At 37.5% G+C, this 27,883-nt stretch overlaps 1 protein-coding gene across 2 annotated transcripts in view; it reads right to left on the reverse strand.

The window, feature by feature from the left end:
• The window catches only part of slc9a1a (solute carrier family 9 member A1a), a 50,305-nt gene that overhangs the window by 14,507 nt on the left and 7,915 nt on the right, over positions 1 to 27,883 (reverse strand). For both annotated transcript variants that reach the window (XM_059338285.1, XM_059338284.1), the window contains exons 2-6: positions 15,804 to 16,276; positions 13,561 to 13,811; positions 10,424 to 10,641; positions 6,143 to 6,345; positions 880 to 969 (exon numbers count right to left, since the gene is read on the reverse strand). In XM_059338285.1, the coding sequence (XP_059194268.1) occupies positions 880 to 969; positions 6,143 to 6,345; positions 10,424 to 10,641; positions 13,561 to 13,811; positions 15,804 to 16,276 (1,235 nt within the window). The remainder of the gene's footprint in view (positions 1 to 879; positions 970 to 6,142; positions 6,346 to 10,423; positions 10,642 to 13,560; positions 13,812 to 15,803; positions 16,277 to 27,883) is intronic.

A 27,883-nucleotide genomic window follows, 5' to 3' on the forward strand; every position in this document is an offset into this window, starting at 1 on the left:
TTTCTTGTAATTATGATGATTCTGGCTTAGAGATAATGAAAACACAAAACTCAGTGTCTCAGAAATTTTGCCACGCCGTATTAATGCAGTAATTCATGCAAAAGGTACCAACCAATTATTGAGTGTATAGAAATGAACATTTGTGTTTAAAATATCTTTTTTTCTATTGATCTTATGTGATATTCTAATTTTCTGAGACACTGAGTTTTGTGTTTTCATTATCTCTAAGCCAGAATCATCAAAATTACAAGAAATACAGGCTTGAAAGATTTCACTCTATGTGTAATGAATCTATATAATGTACGAGTTTCACTTTCTGAAATGATTGACAAAAAATATTTAACTTTTTCACAATATTCTAATTTTTTGAGCTGTACCTGTATATGAGATGAAGTACCGCCACACAGCCAGTAGGTGGAAGCAGCATTCAAGCTCTGATCAACTTAATGGCATCAGATGGTTGTTACTGGAACAGGGCATCACATTTTACATAACTACAACTGAAAGGAATATGTAGCATCATCAGAAAGAAATTCAATATCATCTTGTGATTATTTGTTGTTATTTTAATGAATGTTAATGGTTATTTTATTAGTAATATTTGTGTTACTGCATTTCTCTGAGGAACCGTTTAAAAAAGAAAAACAGAACCAGGAAGGGAGAATTCATTGTTGTGGCTCCGTGAAAGAGGAAGTTGATGAGTTCATCAGCAGGTTCTACATGTATCACAATCATTTCTACAGATGATTTCCTGTGTTTCAAAACATTTCAAAGCATTTCAGGTATCCACTGCATACCAAAAGGAGTTATGAATATGTATAAACATCAGGAAGCCATCTGCTTGTGATCATTAGGGCTGAAGATGGTTAAAGGTCCTACCTGGGTGTGGATTTCCTCATTAATCGACCGCTTGGCCTCCTGTTTCTTCTTCACTGCCAGCAGATCCACCAGGGGTTTGATGGTCATGCCCTGCAAGAAGGATGAGAGGAGCAAAACATTATTCATTATTCACTTCCTGACCTTAGCCCAAGACGGAAATAGGATCTTATCACCAACTCTATGTAAGAATGAAATGAGAAGGTTGCATGGGGATTTTAAAGAGCTTTAAAGATGGTATCTGTACTGTTTATAATCTTTCTGTGTGGCTTACAATGCCATGAAAGAGCCACCATGTGTATGTTTTCATTCAGAGTAGTATCACACTTCAGTACTGATGCTGGCACGTTACCCAAACTTCGCAATGGCTGATTAACAAACGCAACAGGTTTTCACACAATATTTCACAACAATCTGATTGCGGTTGCTTTGAATCTGTCACCACTTTAGAGAGTGACAACATGTGGAAGGTTACAGTAGAGCTGCACAGTTAATCGAATTTTAATTGTGATCACGATTTTGGCTGCCACAATTTAATTAACCCGATCGTCGCCGATAATTCCATTTTAAAATGTGGCCCTCCTGTATATCTAATCAAGCACTTTCTACACCAGTAGTCCACCAACCACCAGGGGGCGGGCCGTTTTTCTCGCCTGAAAAAAACCCACCATTTGTCAAAGCCGGCGAAGCAGTGTTGCCAACTTAGCGACTTCTTTGCTACATTTAGCAACTTTTCAGACCCCCTTAGCAACTATTTTTTTTAAAAAGCGACTGGCGAAAAATCCAGCGACTTTTTCTGGTGTTATTGGAGACTCCTTCTTACACCTAACAAGTCGCGGGGGCCTGTGGCTCTTCTTAACGAGCCGCAGGGGCAGGCGGCTCATTAAGAAGTCTTTTCCAGCTGCAGCGCCGGAGGGGATGTTAACCCCTTAGCGTCCAGTCTGCAAATCACTAATAGGCTAACAGTTAGCTCTGTAGCAGTACAGTGTGTGTGTGCTGCTGCTGCAGGAGGTGTTCACTTAGCGATCTCTGTTTGTTGACAACAAGCACCAGACACTCACACATATTTTTAGTGCACACACCAAAAACTGTTCCTATTGTTTGTTTAAAAGTAGTGCAATAAAAATACAGATGTTTTCCCTAACATGATGAATAATCATGATTAATAATCATGATTACAATATTGATCAAAATAATCGTGATTATCATTTTGGCCGTAATAGTGCAGCTCTAGGTTACAGATTTATGCTATAAAGATCATGTTTAACAAACCTGCTAATCCACGTCCAAGTGAAATCGTTCTCATAGCAACCATTTCAAAACAATTATTTTATGCTTCCGCTGTTCCCCGAACAGACAGACATTGTTTGAAGTATACAAGTGGGTAAGATTTAAAAGTAAGGCAAAGAGATGTTTCTTTCAAGAACAAAGTCGGTTTAAGAGAAATCCTGAACTGCCTGATGTTCTGTGTAGACAGAAAGAAAGTGATGTGTTTTCAGTTACAGCAAAACATCAGGACTTCCACTGTGATTATATTCTCTAGAGGGATCTGAAACTAAACACTACTGATAAGCGCATACACAAAACACATTTGAACTACTTTAATTGTGGCGAACATTCAACTCGTGCTGATAAGACTCAGATGAAAAGTTTTCCTCTTTTATTCTATCAGCCAAACCTTTTATTTTGGATAGTTGAAAGTGTGTCTCAAAACCAACTCTATTGTAGTTTTACTACAAACATTCATGTGTTATCACATGGTCTTTATCCGGACAGTTTTCAACAGGAAGGAGAGAAAAAAAAACACTGTCACAACAGAATGGCTACAGGAATGAAAAACCAAACAGTCTGACGTTTTTACTACTATAACAACCAGTTGTGCGTGTGTATGTGTGCCTGTCAGCACCTAAAGGCTCAAGCGCACATTCTGCTTCTTAAAGAGATTCAGCCATCTGGTTAACTGTAATAGCCTGAAGTGGATGACAGAAGAGTCTTGCTCTTTGATAATAACCCAATCCTGCAACCAGGCTCTCATGCTAAGGAACCTACACTTCTACCACTTCATGCTTATTGTAATTCAAACGCATAACAAAACAAGATTGCAAAGAAATTCAGTGACTAAATATATTCCTTCACACTTAAGGGGAATGCTAATATTTCATGATCATCCCGGATGTTCGAGTTCCACTTGAGGCCAATCAGTGCAATTTCAAAAATGTCAGAATGAATCATCGGGTGGCGACTCATCCATAATCCGTCCGTCAGTTTGACTGTGGGAGAAACTTAGTCTCTTAATCATTTCCTCCAGTGTCAAATAATGAATAAAAATACTCTGTGTATCTCTTTCCAAACTTAGATTACTCAAATGGAAATATCTAAATAAAGTCTGTATAATCCTACTGACATTAGTCACAATAACCAATGGAAACTAGGGCTGGGCGATATATCAATATAAAAAATATATCTATATATTTTTAAATGTGATATGGAATTAGACCATATCACATATATCGATAAAGTTATCGATATCGAAATATATATATATATATATCCAGTTATGGCTGTAATTAGGGCTGGGCGATATATTGATATAAAAAAGTGTCAATATATTTTTAAATGTGATATGGAATTAGACTATATCACGTATATCTATATCGATCTTTTTTTTTTTCTTTCTTTATATATAAATGCTGCCCTTACTAGGGTTTGTCATATTTAGTTCTTTTGAAATGTTCGTTATTCTTTTTACATATATGTATATTTATTTCATTAAAAGATTGGCCTGTTTATTTTCATAGGCTAGGTTTTTTTATTTTTATTTAGATGTGCGTTTTTATTTTTTTTTAAAGGTACTTGGTTTCTAAATAACTACGTCTACCATGTCATATTTGACTTTGACTGAACATTTGCTCTCACTTTGGACAAAAATATCGGGATATATATCGTATATGTATATTCAGCCTAAATATATCAGGATATGACTTTTGGTCCATATCGCCCAGCCCAAGCTGTAATAATGCTATAGGAGCTTCTTAGGGCTACAACAAAAGGTTTCAACCATCTCATATCATATACAGCCTTGACTAAGCAGTGATTCTAATCTCCAGGTCTACCACATATTTCCTGTTTTGGTCACCCACCACACTGACAGCATCGTTGAGCAGTGATTCGCCAAACACCAGGATATGCAACAGCTCATATAAATATATTTAATTCAGAAAAAGATTGGCCTATTTTATTTCATAGGCTATTTTTATTTAAGATATATTTTAATTAAATTTGCACTTTATGGAGCTTTGATTTAAAAAAAAAAAAAAAAAAAAGGTACTCCTGTTGTTATACAGTATTAATGTTCACTTAAATAAACGGTTTCAATAAAACTACTTGTGACAGGTCATATTCGGCTTTGACTGAACATTTGCTATCTATATTCAGCCTAAATATATCGGGATACGCATACTTTTGATCCATATCACCCAGCCCTAATGGAAACCAAGCAGAGATTTCAACTAGCAAATCAGGCTACAAGCAAGTCCAGAAAAAAAAATATGTAGAAGTAAGACAGTATTGGTATATCTTAAAGATATTAAACAATTATTGTTACATTAACATTATCCATATGACAATTTATCATGGTAAAGATCTCCATTTAATATCCTCAGAAGAAGAACACACAGTTCAACCTCTCTCTCACACAGAGCCACACTTTAAAATAACTCCACATTACAGGTGAAAGGGGCCTCCCTCCTGGTCTGCATCAGACTGCCGATGCTGAATCTAGCACTATAAATAAAACATGTTTCTGATCTCGCCTCTGAGGAGAGAGAACACATCTTCAGGGTTTTATTTTAGCTGCTTCCATTCTGGGTCCAATTCACATCCAAGACTCTCCTACGGTTTCACTAAGAGACTGGTTTATCTGAGAGGATGGGGCTGGTGCAGTTCGTGTTGCTTAAAATGGACAATACATAATATATCTGGATTCACTGCCTGTTTGTCTCTATCTTGCCTCCATTTACTGCTTTTGTTTGTTAAACTGACGTTCACTCTGTGAGCAGATTCAGTAGAAATGTGTCTTTACATAAAGGATATTTTGTATTCCTTCTGCATGTTTTACATTTCACCCACCTTCCTGTCTGTCAGTTTGTCAGCATACTTCAAAGCAAAAGCTGAAATTACATTTTCTTAACCCAGCTGGAGCTGTTTACTTCAACACCAGAAAGACCGAGAAAGTCTGCCCACTTGATGTGACATCAAATGAACAATTTTTCTCGGACTGACCTCCTGCAGATAAGTGAGCGCTCCTTCGTGTTCAAAACTCAGTAAGATTAACAAGATTCACAAGGCTTAACAGGATAGTTGCAAATAAAATGTTTGTTGTGAGATAGAATGGTTTTGTTAGGTTTCTAGTCAGTGTGAATTTAGACAGCAAGTGTGAATTCAAATTAGACTTGCTGAGCAAAAATTAGCTTTTTTAAACAAATGGAAATACAGTCATGAAAAAATTAATTAGACCACTTTTGTTTCTCCTTGCTTTCTTGTTCATTTAATGCCTGGTACAACTAAAGGTACATTTGTCATAAGAGTTTAATTTAGGAGCTGATATCTAGACATTTTCCATGGTTTTCTTGATAATGATTTTGGTTATTATCAAGAAAACCATTGAAAAAGGCTAGATATCAGCTCTTAAATTAAACTCTTTAAAATACTTGCAAATTCCAAATTTCAACCCTAGAGAATATTGGAGGATATTACATAAGCCAGAATGTGTAAAAAAAACCATACAGACCCGGGGAAGGGGGTAATATTTTGAGAAAAAAAGTTTACGAGATTAAAGTGGAAAATCTATGAGAAAAAATGCGCAGATTTAAGAGATTCAAAGACGTGAATCTGCGAGAAAAAAGTAGTTTTTTCGCCCACTTTTTGTCGTAAATCTGCAACTTTTTTTCATGCAGATTTGCCACTTTAAACGTCTTAAATCTGCAACTTTTTTCTTGTAGATTTTCCACTTTAATCTAGTAAATATATATATATATATTTTTTATGTACACTGGAAAGACCTACATATAAATTACAATAGTTTATGACGTTGATTTTTTAAAATTATTTTACATTTAAAAATAGATATATTTTGATTATTTTTGAAAAAAATTAACTTTTTTTATTATTTTTAAACTTTGAAATGGGTCAATTTGACCCGCAACATAACAGGAGGGTTAAAGTGTGTTTAGACCCAAACAGGACAAGATAAACTGGGTACTCGTACCTGAACAAAGACAGTGAAGAAGATGACAGTGATGATGGCAGTGAGGAACATGTCTCTCTTGGGGAAGTGATCCTTGTCCAGCAGAAAGCCGAGGGAGAAAGCGATAGCACCTCGCAGGCCACCGTAGGCAATGATGAACTGGTCCTTCGTTGTCAGCTTGACGATGCGGAACTTGTTGATCATGTAGGTCAGACCAACCACACCTGGGAAGGACAAGTCAATGAGAAAGTGAGGTTGGGTGTGGTTGTGACTTTATGTGAATGTTACATATCAAAGTCAAAAAGCAGGCTCTTTAGCCTTGTAAGATGCATGTGCTTGAAAATAGGTGAAGACAGCATATGTAAGTCAAAACGACATGCTTTCTGGACGCCGAATAAAGTGGCTAAAATGGCCCAAGCATATTTTTATGCTACCTATACATCAGAAGACTTTGAAAAGATTTGGAAAAGACTCCCGGAAAACTATCAGCTCACACCTGCTCACGTCTAAAGATAAGTGTTTAGAGCTTTTGGTCTCAGACTGAGATTTTAGACAGACTGTGAATCTTACCATATGGAACTCATAACAACCTGAGATTACAGAAAGAAAAAAAATTGAAAATATGGCACGCACGCACGCACTCTTTCCTCTTTTGGTATTATTTATCTGTTTTTTTTTCTTCTTTTCTTTCCCTTATCCTATGATAGTGTTAAGTTAGATCTGTCGGTCAAGTTTCTTATCTGTTTGTTGTATATGTGTGTGTGTGTGTGTGTGTGTGTGTGTGTGTGTGCATGTATGTGTATTTTATTTTTATTTCTTCTTCATTGTTGGTTTCTGATTTTTGCAGTTTTATCCATGCACTTTGTGAACGCTGTTTTTAAAGGTGCTATATAAATAAAGGTATTATTATTATTATTATTATATTGATACAGCTGTAGAAAAAGGAAATTTAAATAACTGTGAATATTGTTGCATAAATGGTTGAATTTAAAATAAAAACTAAGTGGAAGAAAAAACTGACATGCTTTCTGTCACACAATGTTGTTTTTTTCCCCAATATGCTGTACCCACTCTTTCACACAGCTATTGTTTTCATTATTACAACAAAAAGCAAAAGGCATGAGTCTTAATGCACTGCCTCTTCAATCAATCTGTACTTGCAGTCATTTTAATTGACTTTTAATTGACTTTCAATCTCCAGCAGAGTCTGCGATTTGAATTTAATATCATATTGCAATAAACTAAAACCAACTGCTGCCTGGAAGATAACAAAAAAAAAACAATTCCAAACACTAAAGCTTACTTCGGGAACCATAGTAGTTTTATAGCACACAACCTAAAACCTGCAGACACATTGGAATAGCTCCTGAACTGTTTTTCCATCACAAGATCTGCTCTCATGTGATGCAAGTAGGATGTGCATGATTATTAATTTTAACAATTCAGTCACAGACAGCATTTTTGTAGTTGGAAAGTTTTCTCAAAGCCTCATTAACCCTTAAAAGCTGAGAATATCAAATAAAGAACTCTGTATGTCTGACTGAAGACACCTCATAACTCTTTCACTTTCAGCCTCTCTCTGTCTTCAACAACACTAATAACTCTAGTATGACAAATCATCACCAGAAGGACTTGTGACAGCCTGAAGTCAACACGGAAATCCTCGGCGGCGCCTTCTCTCACACACCGACAGCTGTGTGATGAAACATGATGGCGACATTTACTCCCGTCAGGGTTTTCCAGTTCCCTTTTTCAGGACAAGGTCTTTTTTTAACCCACAGAGACATCCTTTTGTCTAAATAACAACTCCCATTTAATATGGAAGAAATTCAGTGACACAACTCCTTCTCATGCTCACATTTATTCTCCTCATGCTCACATTTTGTGCTCGCACTCAGATTTCTGCTGCTTTCCTACAAAATGTGTGCTGCCTTCAACTCAAAAATCACATGCTGGATTTGAGCGCGTGGACTTTAGACACAGGAAATATTTGAATGCGAGTGAAATGTTTGTGTCCAAGAAGAAGAAATGTGAGCACAAGCATGTGATTTCTGAGTTCAAGCACATATTTTGTAGGAAAGCAGCAGAAATCTGAGTGCGAGCACAAAATGTGAGCATGAGAAGGAGCAGTGTCACTGAAAAGGAATAAAATCAAGCTCTCAAACTGAAAATCTATGCTCTTGAATTATGGCATGAGCTAAAAAATATATTTTACAAATACTTACTACAGCTGCTCTCAAATGTATAACAATTAAAGGCTTAAACCTGATCATCCGACATTTAGGAGATGGACTGAGAAAGTATTGGAAATTTACCATATGGAACGCATAACACACAACCTGAGATTACAGGAAGAAGAATTCTGCCATTCCTGTACTTCTCCTTAGCTAAATCTACTACTACTACTACACACACACACACACACACACACACACACACACACACACAAGTAATAGTTAGTTTGTATAATAGTTTTGGATTTTTCATCAGTTTTAGTTTTAATTTCATTGTCAAATTTTGTTTTCAAATTCAGTTAGTTTTAATGTGTTTGGTAGTTTTAATTCATTTTTGGGGGAAATTGCTTAGTTTTAGTTTAGTTTTTATTAGTTTTAATGTTAGTTTTAGTTTTTTTGTAATGGGGTATTTGTTGAGTGTGAGATTCAAAAAAGTCACAATAAATGTTGCAGCAGAAATCAAAGTGCGAGCACAAAATGTGAGCATGAGGAGAATAAATGTGAGCATGAGAAGGAGCAGTGTCACTGAAAAGGAATAAAATCATGCTCTAAAACTGAAAAGCTATGCTCTTGAATAAAGATAGGATATTTCTTCCATAATTAAAGTGTAACAAAGATTAATACTAAACAACTTTACTTGTGGTGCTTTTTGATTTGCATTGAAGCCATGTTAAAGGTGCTGAGCACTGGTGTCAGAGCGTATCTATGGTTTAGAGTCTGGATCGCCTCTGTCAGGATCTGTTGGCATCATCTTTTAACGGCCGGGGTATTTAACATGCAGCCACGTTCAGATCAGTTACCACAACAAAAACCAGAAGCTCAGATTCCAACACAGACAGAGAAGTCTTAAGAGACTCAGGATGCCATTGTATCTTTAAACAGTTAATATTTGTTTTCTGCTTTATTAATGGTAAATGTTGTGTAAAGACAAATCTGCTGGATCAAAAACATCGAAATCTAGCGTAACTATATCCCAAATCGGACACCTTTCGGCTAAGATTCTATCAAAATGTCACATTAACTACTAAAATAAATGATCTTGTTATGCTTCCAATTAATTGAATGATGTGAAACTAAAGTATAAATCCTCTTAAATCTTTCGAACCGGATATTGTTTTAACCATGTACGTTAGCCTCGGGTCTACCAGAGTCGGCTAAAGGACGCTAACGCCGGTGAATTAGCCACGTGCTAACTGTATCCCAAATTAGAAACCGTTTGGCAAAGATTCTATCAAAATTTCACATTAACTACTAATATAAATTATCATGTTATGCTTCCAATTAATTGAATGTTGTGAAACTAAAGTCTAACTTCTTATCTTTCGAACCGTAAATTGTTTTATCCGTGTACGTTAGCCTCGGGTTTAGCAGAGGCAGCTAAAGGACGCTAACGCCCGTGAATTAGCCGTATGCTAACTGTATCCCAAATCGAACACTTGGATCTCCTCGCGGTAAAACAATGGGGGCTGCTGGGTTTTTCGGGGGACATTGGATGTTTTTAAGTAATAAATGTCACCGTTATCAACCATCGTTATCAACACACCCAGACCGTACTTCTGTCCTTCACAATAAAATACAGTCCAGTAAAAATAAAGGTGTACTTTTAAGATCGTCGCCTGAGTGTCGCCCGAGCGTTCTTACTGCTTTCTCTCATCGGATTAACATTTGTATTGAAATTTGACATGTAAATCTCCATGTATAAATAAAATTTCACACGTAGATTGTCAAATATGTATAAATCAATTATACCTATAGTGGTGGTGGTGATCTTATTCGAAATGACTGTGAAAACACCAGAAAGTGCGGCATTGCAAATGTGTCTGATTTGAGATACAGTCTCTATAGGCCTACTGAAAACTGAACTCTGAAGTGACAGTCTCATGTAAAGATTTACACATAAAAGTCAACAAAATTATCAAAGACATCATGCATGAATTGACCCAAAACCAAGACAACAAACAAGCACCACTTCCTCTTTTGCAGGTTCCCCATTTCCCCTTCACACCCTCCAGCTGGCACCATTGCATTAATTTGAAGAAGTTATGAGAATCCCTGCAGTAGAACTGACCTATGACCCGAGCCACCAGACACAGAATGACAGTGACGGTGACGAAGACCCAGTTCCAGTGGTGAGGTCCGTCCACCGTGGCCACGCCGAGAAAGATGAAGATCAGAGTCTCGCTGACGCTGCTCCACATTTTCAGGAAGTACTTGATGGTGGTGTGGGACTTGTGGGAGATGTTGGCCTCCACATAGGGTCTCATTACAGCTCCACATGCAATTAACCTGGAGGGAGAAAAGGCAAATGTTTGCTTGGAGATATAAAGGAAACATATTTTCATAGATTCCATGTTCAGGGTTCAGAGTTTTCTAGGACCTTTACCGGACTTTTTCCCGACAGCAATCGCTCCCAATATCATATAGTCACATAATTTACTGGTAATCCCAGTATTAATATATTTAACCCCAGTTTATTTCCTCCTTTTTAAATATTCAGGGTTCAGGATGGAGTGTCTAAGGTTCATTACAAGTGGCAGCAACACCCATCACCGTACAGTAAGATTGTCTGGCCTTCTGTTTTAAAACGGTGTACATCAACCCAAGTTACATAAATGTCCAGCTTTATCTAAAAGAACTGTCAATATTAAATGTCAAGATATAGAAAAAAACATTGGTAAGAATGGGGCTAAAGTACAATTTTATTTCTAGGATATCTAGTTAATTCACTTAATCTGCACTAGTGGTGTGCCATATCGTAGCATTCACGATTATACCAGTATATTTTTTTTATGAGTAACAAAAATACATATCATGATATTGGCAATATTCCTACTTCTTGATGTCGTAGCAAATTAATTACCTCGACTGTGGCTGTTCACCATTTGCTAATAAGAGTCAAGAGGATTTTTTTTGTATTTGGCAATTGCTGAAATTTGCACTTGATTGAATTAATCCAACAATGAGGAAATTCAACCTCTGCATTTAACCCATCCTTATTTACATACCTTTTTTTAGTCTGTATAAATAAATAAAAATCGTTCAACAAAATAAAAATCAATCATAAATGTTGTGTAAAGTGGGCAGGGGTTAGGTGCCTTGATCAAGGGCACTTCAGTCCTTGACCTGTCAGTCCTGGGATTTGAACCATCGACCCTCCGGTTACAAGCCCAATTTACAACCCGTAGGCCGCAGACTGCCCACTTCAAAATCATATTTTCCATATATTTTTCAGTATTTTGTAATATCATGAAGAAGACCGTTATCACAAAAATACCCTGAAATATGGTGATAATCTTTTAGGGCCATATCGCCCACCCCTAATCTGCATGTGTTTCCAGGGCTGAAAATCTAGCCTCTAAATTTAGAGGCGTTTCAGGACTAAAAGCCACCTTAGAAGAAGTGGTATTTTTACTTGACTTGTCAGCAACAGTAATGTCACAGTTTCCCATTGAAGGAGTGCTGCAGATACCGTGCTGTAGTTCCATACTGATTTAGAAACAAATGTATCTCCCTCCCTGTCTAGTGACCACTTCTCTATTCCATTCTGCTGTCATGCAATCTTTCTATGTCAAAAATGTAGAGGCCAGAAACGAACAACATCCATGTCCCATAGTGTGCCACAGCTGCTCAGCATCCAACCTCATTCCTCTGCCATGCCGGTGTTGATGTGGTTTTCAAGGTAAAATAAGTTGCACAAGTGAGCCGTTTCACTTCTTCTTGATAAAAACCTTGACAAATCTAGTTTTAGATGCGGCATGCAAGAAGAGAGTGAGTGTCTTTTGAAGAGATTGTCCTGTGCCTCTGAAGGGAGCCTCAGTATATCATCACACCCTGTCTGCAACATCAATACCGCCCAGCACCTTAAACAGAAAATGGATTGAAACATACTGGACGAGCTGATGAGAAATGGCACCTTGGAGAGTGTTGGGACGCCAATAAATTAATGCTCAGTTTAGGTGACGTTGGATCAGATAAATTCATTATGCTGGAGTGTAATCTGTCACAATATACAGCTGAGTTACTGTCACAGTGCAAGGACTGAAATAGATTTTCCCTGCAGTGGCAAGGTTGTATATAGACCATGACATTTCATCACTGAGGAAAGATCCATATATTAAAATCATGCGATACAGAAGGGACGTCCCTGAAACAGCTGATGAGATTATTTCACAGATACCAGAGAACACACATGACACACTAGATATTCATTTTATAGATGTGGACCATGTATGAAAGAGCTCACAGGGTAGACAACTTACAATACATGTTCCAGTCATGGAAAATATTATTAGACCACCCTTGCTTTCTTCCATTTCTTGTTCATTTTAATGCCTGGAACAACTAAAGGTACATTTGTTTGGACAAATATAATGATAACAACAAGAATAGCTCATAAGAGTTTAATTTAAGAGCTGATAGAGACATTTTCCATGGTTTTCTTGATAATAACCAAAATCATTATCAAAAAAAACATGAAAAATGGCTAGATATCAGCTCTTAAATTAAACTCTCTAAATCAGGGGTCTCAAACTAAAATTACCTGGGGGCCGCTGGAGGCAGTATCAAAATGACAAAAAAAAAGACACAAAATGACCAAAAAAAAAAAGATACAAAATGACAGAAAAAAATGAATTACTTAAAAAAGACACAAAATGACCAAAAAAAAGACACAAAATTATTTTAAAAAGACACAAAATTATTTTTAAAAAGACACAAAATAACAAAAAAAAAGACGCAAAATTATGGTCCGGTAGCAGCTGCCTTTCTTTTTGTTAACGTCTTCATAGAAACTTCAGCTTGCGCAATAAAGGGACCTTCCACACACAACACGGTAAAGTGCCATTCATATAAAACTCACATTAAACTTTCATATCAAGGTCAGGGCCACAAAATATCGCAATTGGCCCGCGGGCCACGAGTTTGAGACCCATGGTCAAAAAATGAACAAGAAATTGCAGAACACAAGGGTGGTCAAATAATTTTTTCCATGACTGTATATGAAATGACCTCTGTTCCTCAAAAGTTAAGGTTGTTTTTGGTGGAAATTAGTAAAAAAAAAAAAAAAAATTTACTTTCACATCACAAGGAAAATAATACTGTGGAATAGATAAAGAGGTAGCAAAGAGGCATTTCAGTTGGATATAAATGTAACATTTTATCCATCTGGTGCCTTCTTGAGAGCGTTCAGCCCTGTGTCAAACTTACGCCATGATGCCAGAAAGGTGGAAGAGCTCAGCTGAAAGGTAGGCCATGTAGCTGTACACGAAGACAAAGAGTGGCTCGATGACACGCGTGTGGGAGGTGAAGCGTGAGGTGAAGGCTGCCAGGATGCCATAGATAGCCCCCACCAGAACGCCACCCAACGCCACCACCAGGAAGGAGATGATTCCCAGAAAACAGTCCATCACCGTCACCGTACCAGCACTGGAAAACTCCTCAAACAGGTGGTACAACACCTAGAAGAGTAGGGAGAGATGAATATGAATGGATTTTTAGGAACAAAGACACAGGGTGTTGATTAAGATATATGAAGAAGAGTTGTTGAATGTGAATGTTTAACATAAGTTATCCCAAAAGCCAACATTAGTCTGCTGACCATGTAGATGTAGTTGATTAATTGATCCTCTAATTGTGATTATACAGTCATGGAAAAAATATTAGACCATTTTTTTCTTTAATTTCTTGTTCATTTTAATGCCTGGTACAACTAAAGGTACATTTGTTTGGACAAATATAATGAAAACAACAAAAATACCTCAATAGAGTTCAATTTAAGAGCTGATTTCTAGACATTCTCTATTGTTTTCTTGAAAATAACCAAAATCATTATGAAGAAAACCATGGAAAATGGCAAGATATCAGCTCTTGAATTGAACTCTTTTGACATATTTTGTTGTTATCATTACATTTGTCCAAACAAATGTACCTTTAGTTGTACCAGGCATTAAACTAAACAAGAAACTGAAGAAAACAAAGGTGGTCTAATGATTTTTTCCATGACTGTACAATACAAACTATTATTGTGGAAAAGAGATCTCAGTGCTAAAATTGTTCTGCAATGGATAAGACAACTGAAAAAAAGTTGCTTGTGTCAAATGGATTTAAAAAAAATACTTTAAAGGTGTGTACTGAGCTTCTGTTAAGTATCTCACTATGATATGCATATGGATATGCAGCCTCATGTAATGCCAGACAGGCTAATCATGCAGATCGACTGCCAAACGCTCAAAGGGCTGATGAGCTCTGGCTCTCACCAGAGCCTTCACTCAAACTGCCTGTGCCAATGAAGGCACAGTGCCGGCCAGCTTGCTTACGTGTGCTCTGAAGCCAAACTTGCAGCTGAACATATGTCCAGGAGACACATGTCTTGGTGAATACAATCACAAGGGAAGATTTGTGGAAATATTTAGCACAGTATTCACTCAGACAAGTATTTTTATAGTTGATGCCAAAAACACCAGTCATTGAAACTTAAGTTGGTGCCTCATATGATGCTTACATTGTCAGTAATTGTATACGGTGGGTCGGGGTCTTTGTGAACAGGCCAGTGAACAGCTGGTGTGTTGGAGCTGGGGAATATATGGTGGTGACAGACGAGTCATGGATCACTAGCTGTATGTGTGACAGTTTGACTACAAGGTTATAAGACCCATCCATCCATCCATTTTCCTCCGCTTATCCGGGGCCGGGTCGCGGGGGCAGCAGGCTAAGCAGGGCATTTGGGCGATGTTATTTGTTATTTGATATGTTTTGTTTTTAGCTGTTTCAGAGAATTCATTTGTGTCAACGATGGCCTTCTGTGTGAGAAGTTTCAAACATGAATTGATGATGCTCTACACTGGGAGACAATGACACCCAATTATGGCTGTAATTAGGGCTGGGCAATATACTCAATATAAAAAATATATCAATATATTTTTAAATGTGATATGGAATTAGACTATGTCGCATATATTGATAAAGATGTTTGTTTGTTTTTTTATATATAAACGCTGCCCTTACTAGGGATTGTCTTATTTAGTTCTTTTGTAATGTTTGTTATTCTTTTTACATATATGTAATTTATTTCAGAAAAAGATTGGCCTGTTTATTTTCAAAGGCTAGGTATTTTTTTTTATTTAGATGTGCGTTTTGATTGTTTTTTTTTAAAAGGTACTTGGTTTCTAAATAACTACGTGTACCATGTCATATTTGGCTTTGACTTTGACTGAACATTTGCTCTCACTTTGGACAAAAAATATCGGGATATATATCGTATATGTATATTCAGCCTAAATATATCGGGATATGACTTTTGGTCCATATCGCCCAGCCCAAGCTGTAATAATGCTATAGGAGCTTCTTAGATACAACCAAAGGTTTCAACCATTGCATATCATATACAGCCTTGACTAAGCAGTGATTCTAATCTCCAGGTCTACCACATATTTCCTGTTGTGGTCACCCACCACAGTGACAGCATCGTTGAGCAGTGATTCGCCAAACACCAAGATATGCAACAGCTCGTTGATGTGGATCTCCTCAAACACAGCGAGCACAGCGACAGGATCCACAGCTGAGATGATGGAGCCAAAGAGCAGGCAGGGCAGTAGCTCCAGCTGGTGGAGTTCAGATGGATTGGCTGGCTGGATCTGACACACGGCGTACAGCAGACCCCCGATGAAGAAGGCGTTCCACAGGGTCCCCACGACAGCAAACATCAGGATGGTGCCCAGGTTCTCCATGAAGGGACGGATGGGCAAGAAGTAGCCAGCATCTAGGATGATGGGCGGCAGCAGGCAGAGGAAGAACAACTCAGAGTTCAGCACTGGTGGGACCTTTTCCCCAGCTAGTTTGATGAGCCCCCCCACCAGCAGACCAACCGTAATCAACAGGCAGCTCTCTGGCACAATACCGGACAGACGAGGAACCAGGTGGAACCCTGGGGGAAAAAAATAAGATGCAATGGCATGGAGTGAGACAAAGAACAAGAATGAGGAAGCGACATTCCTGAAAACAATTATCCGATTACTCTAAACCTTGACAGCATTTGTAGTTTGTTGGTGTATGTGTGCATCTCCGTCTGAGTGATTAGTGTTCCCATCAGTTTTCTAACCTTAAAGAGGCAACTCTGCTAAAGCAAAGTGAATAATGCCAACCAAGGCTGGCTCTATGCTGGGGCAAGAGGGGGCCGAGCCCCCTTAAATAAATGTCTTGCCCCCTCAAATCAAAATTTTAGAAGTTGAGGAAGCACATTTTAATATACTCACAAAATTAATATACATTACAATTTGACAAAATGATCTGCAGTAGCGGAAAAATCAGCACAAGATCCATGATTGTTGGTTGAAATCTGGATGAAGGATGTTTTATTTTATTTTATTCATTTATTTTATTTTTATTTTTCAGTTTCCCCCCCGAGGGATTGCCACCTTATCGTGGTCTTTAGCAGATGGACTCTGTGTTCACATTTCCATTTTCTTTTTATGAGTACCATAAGGGTCTCTCATTCAAAGAGCTGGGTCTTGAGCCTCTTTTTGAAAATTGACAGCTATCTGCTGAATGCCTCTCAATTTTCAAAAAGAGGCTGAAGACCAAGGCCGGCTCTACGCAGGGGAAAGAGGGGGCCGAGCCCCTTTAAATAAATGTCTTGCCCCCTCAAATCAAAATTTTAGAAGTTGAGAAAGCACATTTTAATATACTCACAAAATTAACGATTCACGATTGTTGGTTGAAATCTGGATGAAGGATGTTTTATTTTATTTTTATTTTTTAGTTTCCCCCCCCTGAGGGATTGCCACCTTATTGTGGTCAGGGGGTTTGCGTGCCTCAGTGACTTTAAGAGCTAAAACCAGCAGGAGCTTAGTCTTCAGGTGGGACACCTGGACAGGTGTGAAGGTAGAGGCCTGACAAAGTGTAATCCACTTCTCCAGGTTGGGGTTGGCCACAAAAACCCCTTTCAATGAAGAAAGCGTCGTTACTATACCACATGATGCCCCCTTTACATTTCTGACTGCCCCCTCATACATGCTGCCTAGAACCGGCCCTGATGCCAACAACAGTATAAGAAGAGCAATCAGCTGTGACATACCACGCTTCTGTGAGTACGAGCACCACCCTGGTAACAAATTCTTACTTCTGTAGAACTCTCAGGTAAGAAAATGCAACTGTATCGAAGCTTTGTACACATAAATTTGCATATAAGCACAAACATCTGTTTACTCTTTTGATTGTTGCGTAGGCTGTGCAGACAGGTCAGAACTTGCCTGCTGTTGTTTGCTTTTTTCGAGTTCTACCTGTCTGTTACAGAATACTTTTAAAAGAATTGATGTTCTCAGCATGTGTTTAACAGAAGTATAGGAAATAAATACATTGGTATCTCTGGACTTGGAGCTGTTGCTATGACCAAGAGAAGTGTACTGTGTGCAGTACTGGTTCTAAAACAATGGCCTTCGCTATTCTTGAAGGAAAAAATGTAAATAATATGCAAACCATTTAGACAGATCGCACATGACATATTCAACAAGTCAATGCTGCCACATGCATTACATGAGACTTATAAAAATTGCTGCCAGTGAAATGAAAACAGAACCTTTCAACTTCTATTTGTCTTCTTGTTTGCATACTAATCCGGTTTTGGTGGAGTTCCACATAATTGGAATACCCTTTTGCAATCATCTGCTATTGCCTGAGGGTGCATGGCTCACATGTCACAACACAAGCAGCTCTGCAGGGATTCCCAAGAGATAGTTATTAATATTAATGCCATTACAAGCAGTAGAGCTTACTGCCTGACGAATGACAAAAGCTGCTTGACTTTAAACGGCTGGCTTTTTGACTCTGAGAGTCTGGAACATCAAGGGCGACTAAGTCTACATGGGAGCACACATACCATCACTTCAGTCTGGAGCTGCTGTGAAGCTCCACATGAAACTCTAAACACAGGCGAGGTCACATATACACAGTGAGGTGACGGGCCAACTGCTGCTGTGCATAAATAGTTAACAAAAGATGATACAGACATCAAAGAGGCTGCAGTGGGCATGCCATAGTGAGAAGTTTTTCCCCGGCTATATTTACAGAAGAGAACAGCAGCTCACGGATGTGCCATTTTCCTGTGGCGGCTGCTGACATGGTGTATCAACACGAGCATGCAACCACAAACAGCAATATGAAATGAATATGGCTACGTGCTCAAACGCAAACGCAGGCAAACATTTTTTTAAAGGGTTAGAAAATGACATGATAATGCATATCATTAAATACACAGAATGCCATCACACTGTTAAAATAATTGCCTCAAGTTATTTTATGTCAAAATAGTTTTTTTTGCCTCAATCATCTCCTATTGATATAACTTAACACTATCATAGGATAAGGGAAAGAAAAGAAGAAAAAAGATAAATAATACCAAAAGGAGGAAAGAGTCAGTGTGTGTGTGTGTGTGTGTGGGGGGGGGGGGGGGGGGGGGGGGGGGGGTTGGGGGGGGGGGGGGTCAGTCTAGCCTGTCCTGTTGAATCTTGCTTCAATGTTTCTCTTCATCTTTTTTATATATTGTCTCTTTGCTTTGTTCTGTAATTTTACTTAATCATTTTCTTTTTCTATACTCATTTTCTATGTATTGTTCCATCAACCTGCCCAGGGACTACAGATGGAAAATAGCAATCTGCTAGAACCTGGCACAATGCATATTCTCTTGCTGTACAAGATTAATGTCCTTTTGTGCGCTGTCCCTGTTTTGAAATAAATAAATTACAAATGACGCCGGCCACCTATGGTAAAATCACCTACCGGTACATCCTCAGTTGATCAGATCATGTGATTTTACCCCTTTAAGATCACCACTTCTTTGACAATTCTCCACATTCATAGGCATCAGATAAGAACCCAGCAAAGAAGAGCTAGAGGGAAATTGTTTAGTTATCAGTTTAGTTCATCTGTGTTTTATTGTTGACACTAATATTGGTAACGCTTTACTCTAAGGTGTCTACATAAGAGTGACATGAGCGTGTCATAAACATGACATGGGATGTGTCATGAACATTAATGACACTTTGAAGTAACATTAATGCTCATGATGCTTGTCATGTCATGTTTCTGACAGGCTTGTGTGACTCTTATGTAGACACCTTCAAAATAAAGTGTTGCCATATCTTGCTTCAGTCACAAAGGCATGTTCAAAAAAAATCCCTAAGTCACATTTTATTTCTCTTAAGTTACATAATTTACACACAGTGTTATTACTATGGAAATAGCCATCCTTTGTTACATCCTTTTTGAGTGAAATGATCAATAAATGTCATATGGTACATTTTTGGTGAATTTTTTTGTGTTTCCTGCAAAACTGACGATGTGAAACATATTAGCATTAAAAATAATTATGCCCCTTCAGTAACGCTCTAAATTGTATTTTTTTTTTATTATTGTGTTTGCACATATAACTTATGTGCAAACACAATCCCTGATGGTAGAAGATGCCGTGAGAAATGGAAGCTGCTTTGCATTACATGCACCAAAAGATTTCAATGTCCATGAAGACAATAAAACCTGTATTCTGCAGCCTGTGGGTCTATGTTGACTCGGTTCGTGTTAAGTGAATCATGTAAACAAGTCGTTGTTTGCATCCATACTAGGCAACATCTATTAGATGGAAATATGTGGTCCACCAACCCCTGTTCTTTGGATTCAAATTATAGCCATGGCATTGTTACAAGCGTGGATTAAGGCTCCCTCAGCAGCATGTTATCTAGATCAGCACGAGGCCTACGTGATAATACTGTCTGATAACTTGTTGTCTTTCAATGGAATCATTATATATTTCCATTCCACCCCTATAATTTTAGATTCAAATGTTGTGGCATGGTATTTATATAAGCTTGGAGTAAGGCACCCACAGTGGCACATTATCTATAAGCAGCACTAGCTGGATGATATTTCAATATGAAAATGTGCCCACCTTCAGCTACATGCACAAAGTCAATTTGTGCTCTGTTGATAACTCACAATTATGATTTTTTAGGACTCAGTGACTGCTACTGCAGACCTTTGTCCAATGTTGGTGTGAGAGCCATTTTGCTTTGATTGTTTATTTGTTTGTTTGTTTGTTTGCGCCTCCCACCACCGGGTGGAGAAGAGCACTCATTATGGGTTCTGAGGTCATGATTTAATATAAGGCACTGGTGTATTACTGATTGTTGTGAGATGCCTGAGAGGCACACAGTTTTTTGACCGCAGAAATGTGATGAATCCATCGGAAATATAACTTTTTGTTTAAGAAAGAAGTATACCTTTGTTTGGAAATGTTACAATAAACACAGTTAATTTATATATGGAAACTGGACATTTCATTTGTGCGCGTAAAATACTATAAACGGAATCTCATCATACTAGTGGCATCTTTTTTGAGTAGCAATCGGGTCACTACAAAAGTCAAAAAACTGTGTGCCTCTCAGGCATCTCACAACAATCGGTCATACACCGGTGCCTTATATTAACTCATGACCTCAGAACCCATAATGAGCACTCTTCTCCACCCGGTGGTGGGAGGTGAAAACAAACAAACAAACAAATAAACAATCAAAGCAAAATGGCTCTTACAGTTGGTTTGGACAGGGTTTGAAATAGGATGTTGGGCTCATGAGTCAATGGTTGTCTGCCATCAGCGGTGGATGGCAGCATCGTCCATCACTCCACCCCTAATTACCACTTAGTCCAACTCGATTAATAAACTGGACTTCAACAGGCAACTTTCCAGTCACAAACTCCACCAATCGTTAAGCTCCATTACCCAGAAACAGCTCAAGACAAGGTTCTCTCTGCAAAGTAATGGTGGAGAAAAATGTATAAAGTTTCACTTGGAACCTAAATGGTTAAAACTGTTCAAAAGTTCAAGTTTGTACTTCTTATTTGTTAAGTATTCAAATCACATAGTAGTATACAAAAAATAGACCTGGCATGTGAATATTTCATACAGACTATTTATTGAATTTATGACATGTATTGTTATCGAGATATACAGTAGTGTTCAAAATAATAGCAGTCCAATGTGACTAACCAGATTAATCCAGGTTTTTAGTATATTTTTCATTGCTATAATTGTTTGCACCTCTTTATAAGTTTTCCACTCTCCAATCAACTTTTTAATCAAAGTACGCTGTTCTTCTGAACAACGTCTTGAACGACCCATTTTCCTCAGGCTTTCAAAGAGAAATGCATGTTCAACAAGTGCTGGCTTCATCCTTAAATAGAGGCCACCTGATTCACACCTCTTTTTTCACAAAATTGATGACCTCACTGATTGAATGCCACACTGCTATTTTTTTTTTAACACACCCCTTTCAACTAATTGCCCAATTGCACAGCCTTAAGAGCGTGCATATCACGAATGCTGGGTTTTGTTGGTTTTCTGAGAATCTACTGCACCTACTGGTACCTTGTTTGCCATGTAGCAATAAAAATATACTAAAAACCTGGATTAATCTGGTTAGTCACATTGGACTGCTATTATTTTGAACACTACTGTATGTTGACCTGGATTTTTAAAGAAGACTTTGGCCATATTGAGCAGCACTAAGGTACAAAGTTAAAGCTCTCTGGACCGAGAGTGCCAGCAGCACCATCTGGTGCAGTAGCCACAGGGTGTGTTCCTCCTGAGCCGAGGGGGGAGGTGCAGGCAGGTGAACAGCTCAGGCCTGCTCCAGTTTGCTGACGTTTGCACAACAAGGACGGTGGGGCGGCTAATTAATATTCACTAATTAGTACATTGCAAAGATTGTTATGCAACAGCCAGACTTTGCACAGTAAACAAAAATTACCACTGAGGGTAAATATATAATTTATAATCAAACATACAAACTGGAATTATATTTAACCCATAAGAACCCACACGGGTGTAACAAACACTTTAAATGTTCTATAATCTCCCATACTCAGCTTTGTGCTTCACCTAAACTCATTAAATCCCTAAGTGACACATACTCAACACCCTGATGTGGTGGTTATGTGACTTTGACAAGAAGTGTCGCTGACAAGAAATATGTGTGTCACTGAAAACAGAAATCTAAAAAAGTAGCTAATTTCAAAAAGCGTATTTTTTGTTACTAGGCTAAATTTAAACTAATTTAACAATTCTAATCTGTCAATAGGGTCTCCTGTATTTCATTTAACCCTATAAGGGTTTGTTATTTGTTTTTATTTATTATTGATGTATTATTTTCTTACTTAAAAACAAATCTGAAAAAAATGTTTTTTGTTAAAAAGCACTATTAATGTCACAAATTTAATATATGTTGTGGAGATGCAGATAATAAGGCAAATTTGTGTTTCTGTAAGTAGAAAAGGTGTCCAGTTTTATTTATATTAAAATAAGAAATATCATAAAAATAAATACCATAAACGCCCAATGTAACATATATGTCACATCACAGATCTCTGACATTTAGGGGTAGTATTTTTTTTTTTTTTTTTTAAACACACATCATAAATGTGTTCTATGTGGTCCACTTGGTCTGTGGTATATCCCCCATCATTTTCCTTTAAGGACAAATGGGTTCGTATGGGTTAACCTTCATTTGATCATTTCAATGTTGCAGGAATTTGACTTATGTGACAGTTTAGCATCAGAAATTCTTTGTGGGAATACAAGACATCAGATGTAGGGGGAGGGGTGTTTATACTTGGGATGCTTGAGGACAACACTATTACTGTTTCAGCACACAAGCTCAACAAGTGCATGTCTGTGGATTATGCAGCTGCATGCAGCTGGAGCTTTGAGGATACACAGTGAGGGAGTCTTTATCTGAGATGGTCTAAGGAGAGCTAATTTTTCCCACAGAGAGATGTCAGAGACTGAGTGCTCTTCTCTTTTCAATGCACTTTATTAGAAATCAGGCACCACCCACAACTCCACAGAGGGTTAGTGCGCAGGTGTGTTAACAAAGATAGTCTGTGATAACTGCTTGAAACACAGTAAACAGAAATCTTGTGTGACTCCCCCTGAGGGCTTATGTGGAGAGCAGGATGCAAATTCCAAAGCTAGCTGTGAGATGTTCACAGCACGATGTCTCTTCAGAAGAAAGCATCAATCTGCCTTCTTGAGGCTTCAAAATAAAAGCTAAATTAGCACCATGAAGTAGCACGTTAATGTTCACAACATCTCAGCTCCCTATAGACGGTGTTACATAATTAAAAAGCTGTGTCTAAGTGTTTCAGACTTCAACACTTTAGAGAATTATGTTCTGTGTGGGGCCCACCGAAATCACACAAGTGGGCATGCACACCTCCAGTAAGCTAATTAGTTCCCAGATGAACAGAATAGATTGCAGTGACAGGCCTTCCACATAATGTATGCCCATGGTAGTGTTTTACATGACACTGCCAGTAACTGAGATCTAATAACAGTTTGTCATCAACTTGCTTTACAAAAGCGAGTCGCAAAGAAATTAAAGATCCCCCTGTTAACAATTCGATTTTGGCAACACGTCGTGCATGTATATAAGTATGCATAATACCTCACATATTAAGCATTCTCTTTGAAGGAAGACAGGCATGTTGAGCCTGTTGCAAGCTGACAGAGGGCAGCAGACGTTATTGCACACAACAAGGTACCATGGGATCCAAAGAAACACAATCTGCAAACAAAGAGCATTTACTTCTCCAAGTCAGACCTTGTGGGACCTTGTTTCTACATTTCTGAGCAGACATATTGCATATGTATGATATCAGGCCGTATGGTCACACTGCTATGTCTGGAAAAATAAACATCCTGTGTAAACAGCTGAAAAAATGTGAGGGGTACTACTACAATAAACTGAAGACGTCCAAGAAAACGGAAAAGTAACAATATTTACCAATACCCCTGCAGAACGGCTTGAATCTCTTGTGTAGTTAGAGTACTATGGTTATGAATTAATTGGGAGAGAGAAATAGGATGGTGACCACGTTTTATAACTCTTCCTTAAACTGTCCATTTAATTTTATTTCATTATTATTATTATTATTATTATTATTATTATTGTTATTTAATTAATTAATTAATTAATTAATGAATTTTAATTATGTATACTTTCATTTTTATTATTATTACTGTGTATTATTGTTTTATTATTATTTATTTATTTATTTTTCCCACATTTTTTATAATTTATTATTATTATTTAATTTATTTATTATAATTATTATTATTTATTGATTAATACTTTTTTTATTTTTTTATTAACTCAAGTATTTGTTTTCCTCTAAGATGACTGTTGGTTATGAGAGGGAGGGATGGGGTTTTATGACTGTATTTGTATTTGTTTATGACTGTCTGTTGTTGTGTTCATTGTGTATTACTTTTTGAAAAAAACTCAATAAATAAAGTTTTGGAAAAGTAACAATATTAGCTAAGAACTGATGTAGCCTCATGGTGTATTTTAATCCTAATTATTGAGTTAAAACAGCCTTAAGTCCATGCATGGGAAGTTACAGAGCCGGGAATGTTTTTTCAGAACTCGATTCAAATAAACAACTCAACCAGAAACACATGCTTATTTTCAGTAATGCCCCAGTAATTCCCACATGGGAGTGGCCAAGGTATACAAAGTTACACTGCTGTTAGCCACTGAAGAGCAATAGGGAGAACTTCTGATCATGCTGGGTTTTGAATTCCAATACACATGATAGAACTACTCATATTTCAAAGCGCTACCAAAAAAAACAAGACGGTGGCATGGGAAACCAAGGGGGGATTTTATTAGAGGTCAAGGAGTCCCATGATCCCTTGTGTTAAGTGTTCTTCCGGCAGGCATTAGGAAATGAACCAGAGCCAGGGTACAGTTTGATTACCAGCTTTCATTCCCTGAATCATGATCCATAAATAAAGGCCACAGCAAAATGACATTTAAAGGTAAATCTAGCATTTAAAAAGTGGCAATTAGGGCTGGGCGATATATCGATATAAAAAATATATCGATATATTTTTAAATGTGATATGGAATGAGGCCAGATCGCATATATCGATATAGTTCAAATTTGCACTGTGATCATTGCTCCAGGCAAGCTGCTTTATATATAAATGCTGCCCTTACTAGGGTTTGTAGTTCTTTTGTAATGTTTGTTATTCTTTTCTCATATAAATATATTTATTTCAGAAAAAGATAGGCCTATTTTATTTCATAGGCTATTTTTATTTAAGATAATTTTTTGTTTAAATGTGCACTTTATCAGCTTTGATTTTTTTTTTAAAAAGTACTCATGTTGTTATACAGTATTTATGTTCACTTATATAATAAACGGTTTCAATAAAACTACTTGTGACATGTCATATTTGGCTTTGACTGAACATTTGCTCTCACTTTGCGATAAAAATAGCGGGATATATATCATATATCGATATTCAACGTAAATATATCGGGATATGACTTTTGGTCCATATCGCCCAGCCTTAGTGGCAATATTATCAGAATACTGCCATTCATAATAAATATACTCAGCAGCTCAAAAGGAATGTCTTTTAAGATCTCAAGGACAGAAAAAAACTAAACTCTTCAAATGACTATGCCCTGCAAAGAAAGCCATTTACGCAAAAACCTTCAATTAAAAGATGTGTAGTCCCCGAGGAAAGAGCAAACAGGTCATGACTGGATGGACTAAACGTATTACTGCTGGAGCCTCGAGCAGTCGCAGACTCAACACCGGTTCCTAGAATGACACTCTAAATGACCCATTATCATTCATGGGTGACCAGAAGGGACAAGTAAAGAGTGTGCATGCTGAACAACCAGGAAGGCAATGAGACAAAAAGCCATTTAGGCATCAATACGGAATCTTTGAAATGATACAACTCTCAGCAGGGCCAGGGCCCAGGACAAAGGGCTCAGCTGGGGAAGACTGAACTGTCCAACCGAGACAAAGTGGTGACAGTTAACACATTCTTAAATCTCTCCAGCATGACTCCAATTATGGCCTTCAGTGCTCATCAAGTGAAGAGCCATGCCACAGGAGATAAGATAAGTGAAAAGGAGGGCACTGAACTTCAAAGAACAACTCTTGGCTGGCACACAAGTGCAGCACTGTCAAGACATATGTACAAAGGGGACAGACGGTGAAAAAAACGTTATGTAAGGATCTTTATGCCAGATTCTTGGTTCATCTTGGGGTGATTCTCATAAAGCCAGTCTAAACTGTGTCTGTGAAGATTATAAGGACATACTTTATTAAACTAAATATATTTCACTTTTATATGAATGAAAAGTATAGCCATAATGAGGCACAATTCATTGTTTTGTGTTAAAATTATATTTTCTATATTTTTTAACATAATTTTGATTCACAAATTCATTACCGTAATGCGTCCAGATAAAAATGTCATGGTGTCCCCACACCTATATACAATAAATATTTTTAGAAACTTTATTAAAAAAATAAATATACATTTGTTTAAAAATGTATAATTTAACAGAATATAATCAAATATAAAGGTTTTTAACAATGTATAAAGAACAAAATCTGAATGAAAATTGATGAGAAAAAATGGTTAAATGTTACGGTAATGATAGAATTGTTTAAATTAAAATGTGTAAATTTTTATAAAATACATTTTGGTGATACCAGCTACCCTTTGAGCATATTTAAGTGCTTCCCAAAGAAAAGAGAAAAAAAACATCGTTTTTTTATTTCTACTTAAAAATGTGTTACGGTAATGAATGTTGTTGCTCACAGTGTCTAAAAATGTCAGAAAATACCTTAAAATTTTTCCAATAGATTATAAATTCATATTAAACAGTGACTTTAGATTGTATATGTTATAAAAGGTCAAAGAAAATATGTATTAAATGCTCTTGGATTTTTGCTATGAGCTGTACCATGTTGATGAGAATCACCCCTTGGCTGCTTGTCAATAATGGCAGGAGCTGTGTCCTTGCCCCACTCCCTCCTGAGAGCCTTTTTGCAGCAAGGTTATTGAAAACCAGCAAACGGTAATACCCCTTTCACGTCTGCATGTGTACCCAGTGTCAGCACAGCCTGGTACTTGCTACACACGACTGTTTCCAAAGCCAGGAACTGTGTCCTGTTGCCAGGTGACTAATTGTACACTGCAGGAAACTAAATCTGCTAGACCAAGCAAGGACAAAAGAGAGAAAACATTTAAACAGTTGCTTTGTTAAAAGAAGGTGATTGATGATACATGCATTTGATCTTCCTACAAATTGAAATGTTAAACTGGCTGACCGGCTCTTCAACACCATAACATCCTGATGATCAGGAAGGTCAAGAAACAGGTTTACTTCAGAGCAGCGTAGGCCTCGATCCCGACAACAGCGCTATGCAATAGATAAGCTTTTATGAGTCATTGTTTGATTGTATGATGCAGACCATTGTGCTCCTTCAGTTGCTTGTGCAAGACCAGTGTTGGTTTAAATTATTAATAACGGCCCGCTGCTGGTATATTTCAGTATGATCCCTGACACCATATCTGCACAGCAATACTACCGGCTCACATGGGTGACTGCTCACATGGTTGTCTTTCTATTGAGCAATGGAAATGTTTGATCCTCACAATAATTCACAA

The sequence above is a fragment of the Centropristis striata genome, chromosome 8 (assembly GCF_030273125.1).
Source record: "Centropristis striata isolate RG_2023a ecotype Rhode Island chromosome 8, C.striata_1.0, whole genome shotgun sequence".
Classification (NCBI taxonomy): Eukaryota; Metazoa; Chordata; class Actinopteri; order Perciformes; family Serranidae; genus Centropristis; species Centropristis striata.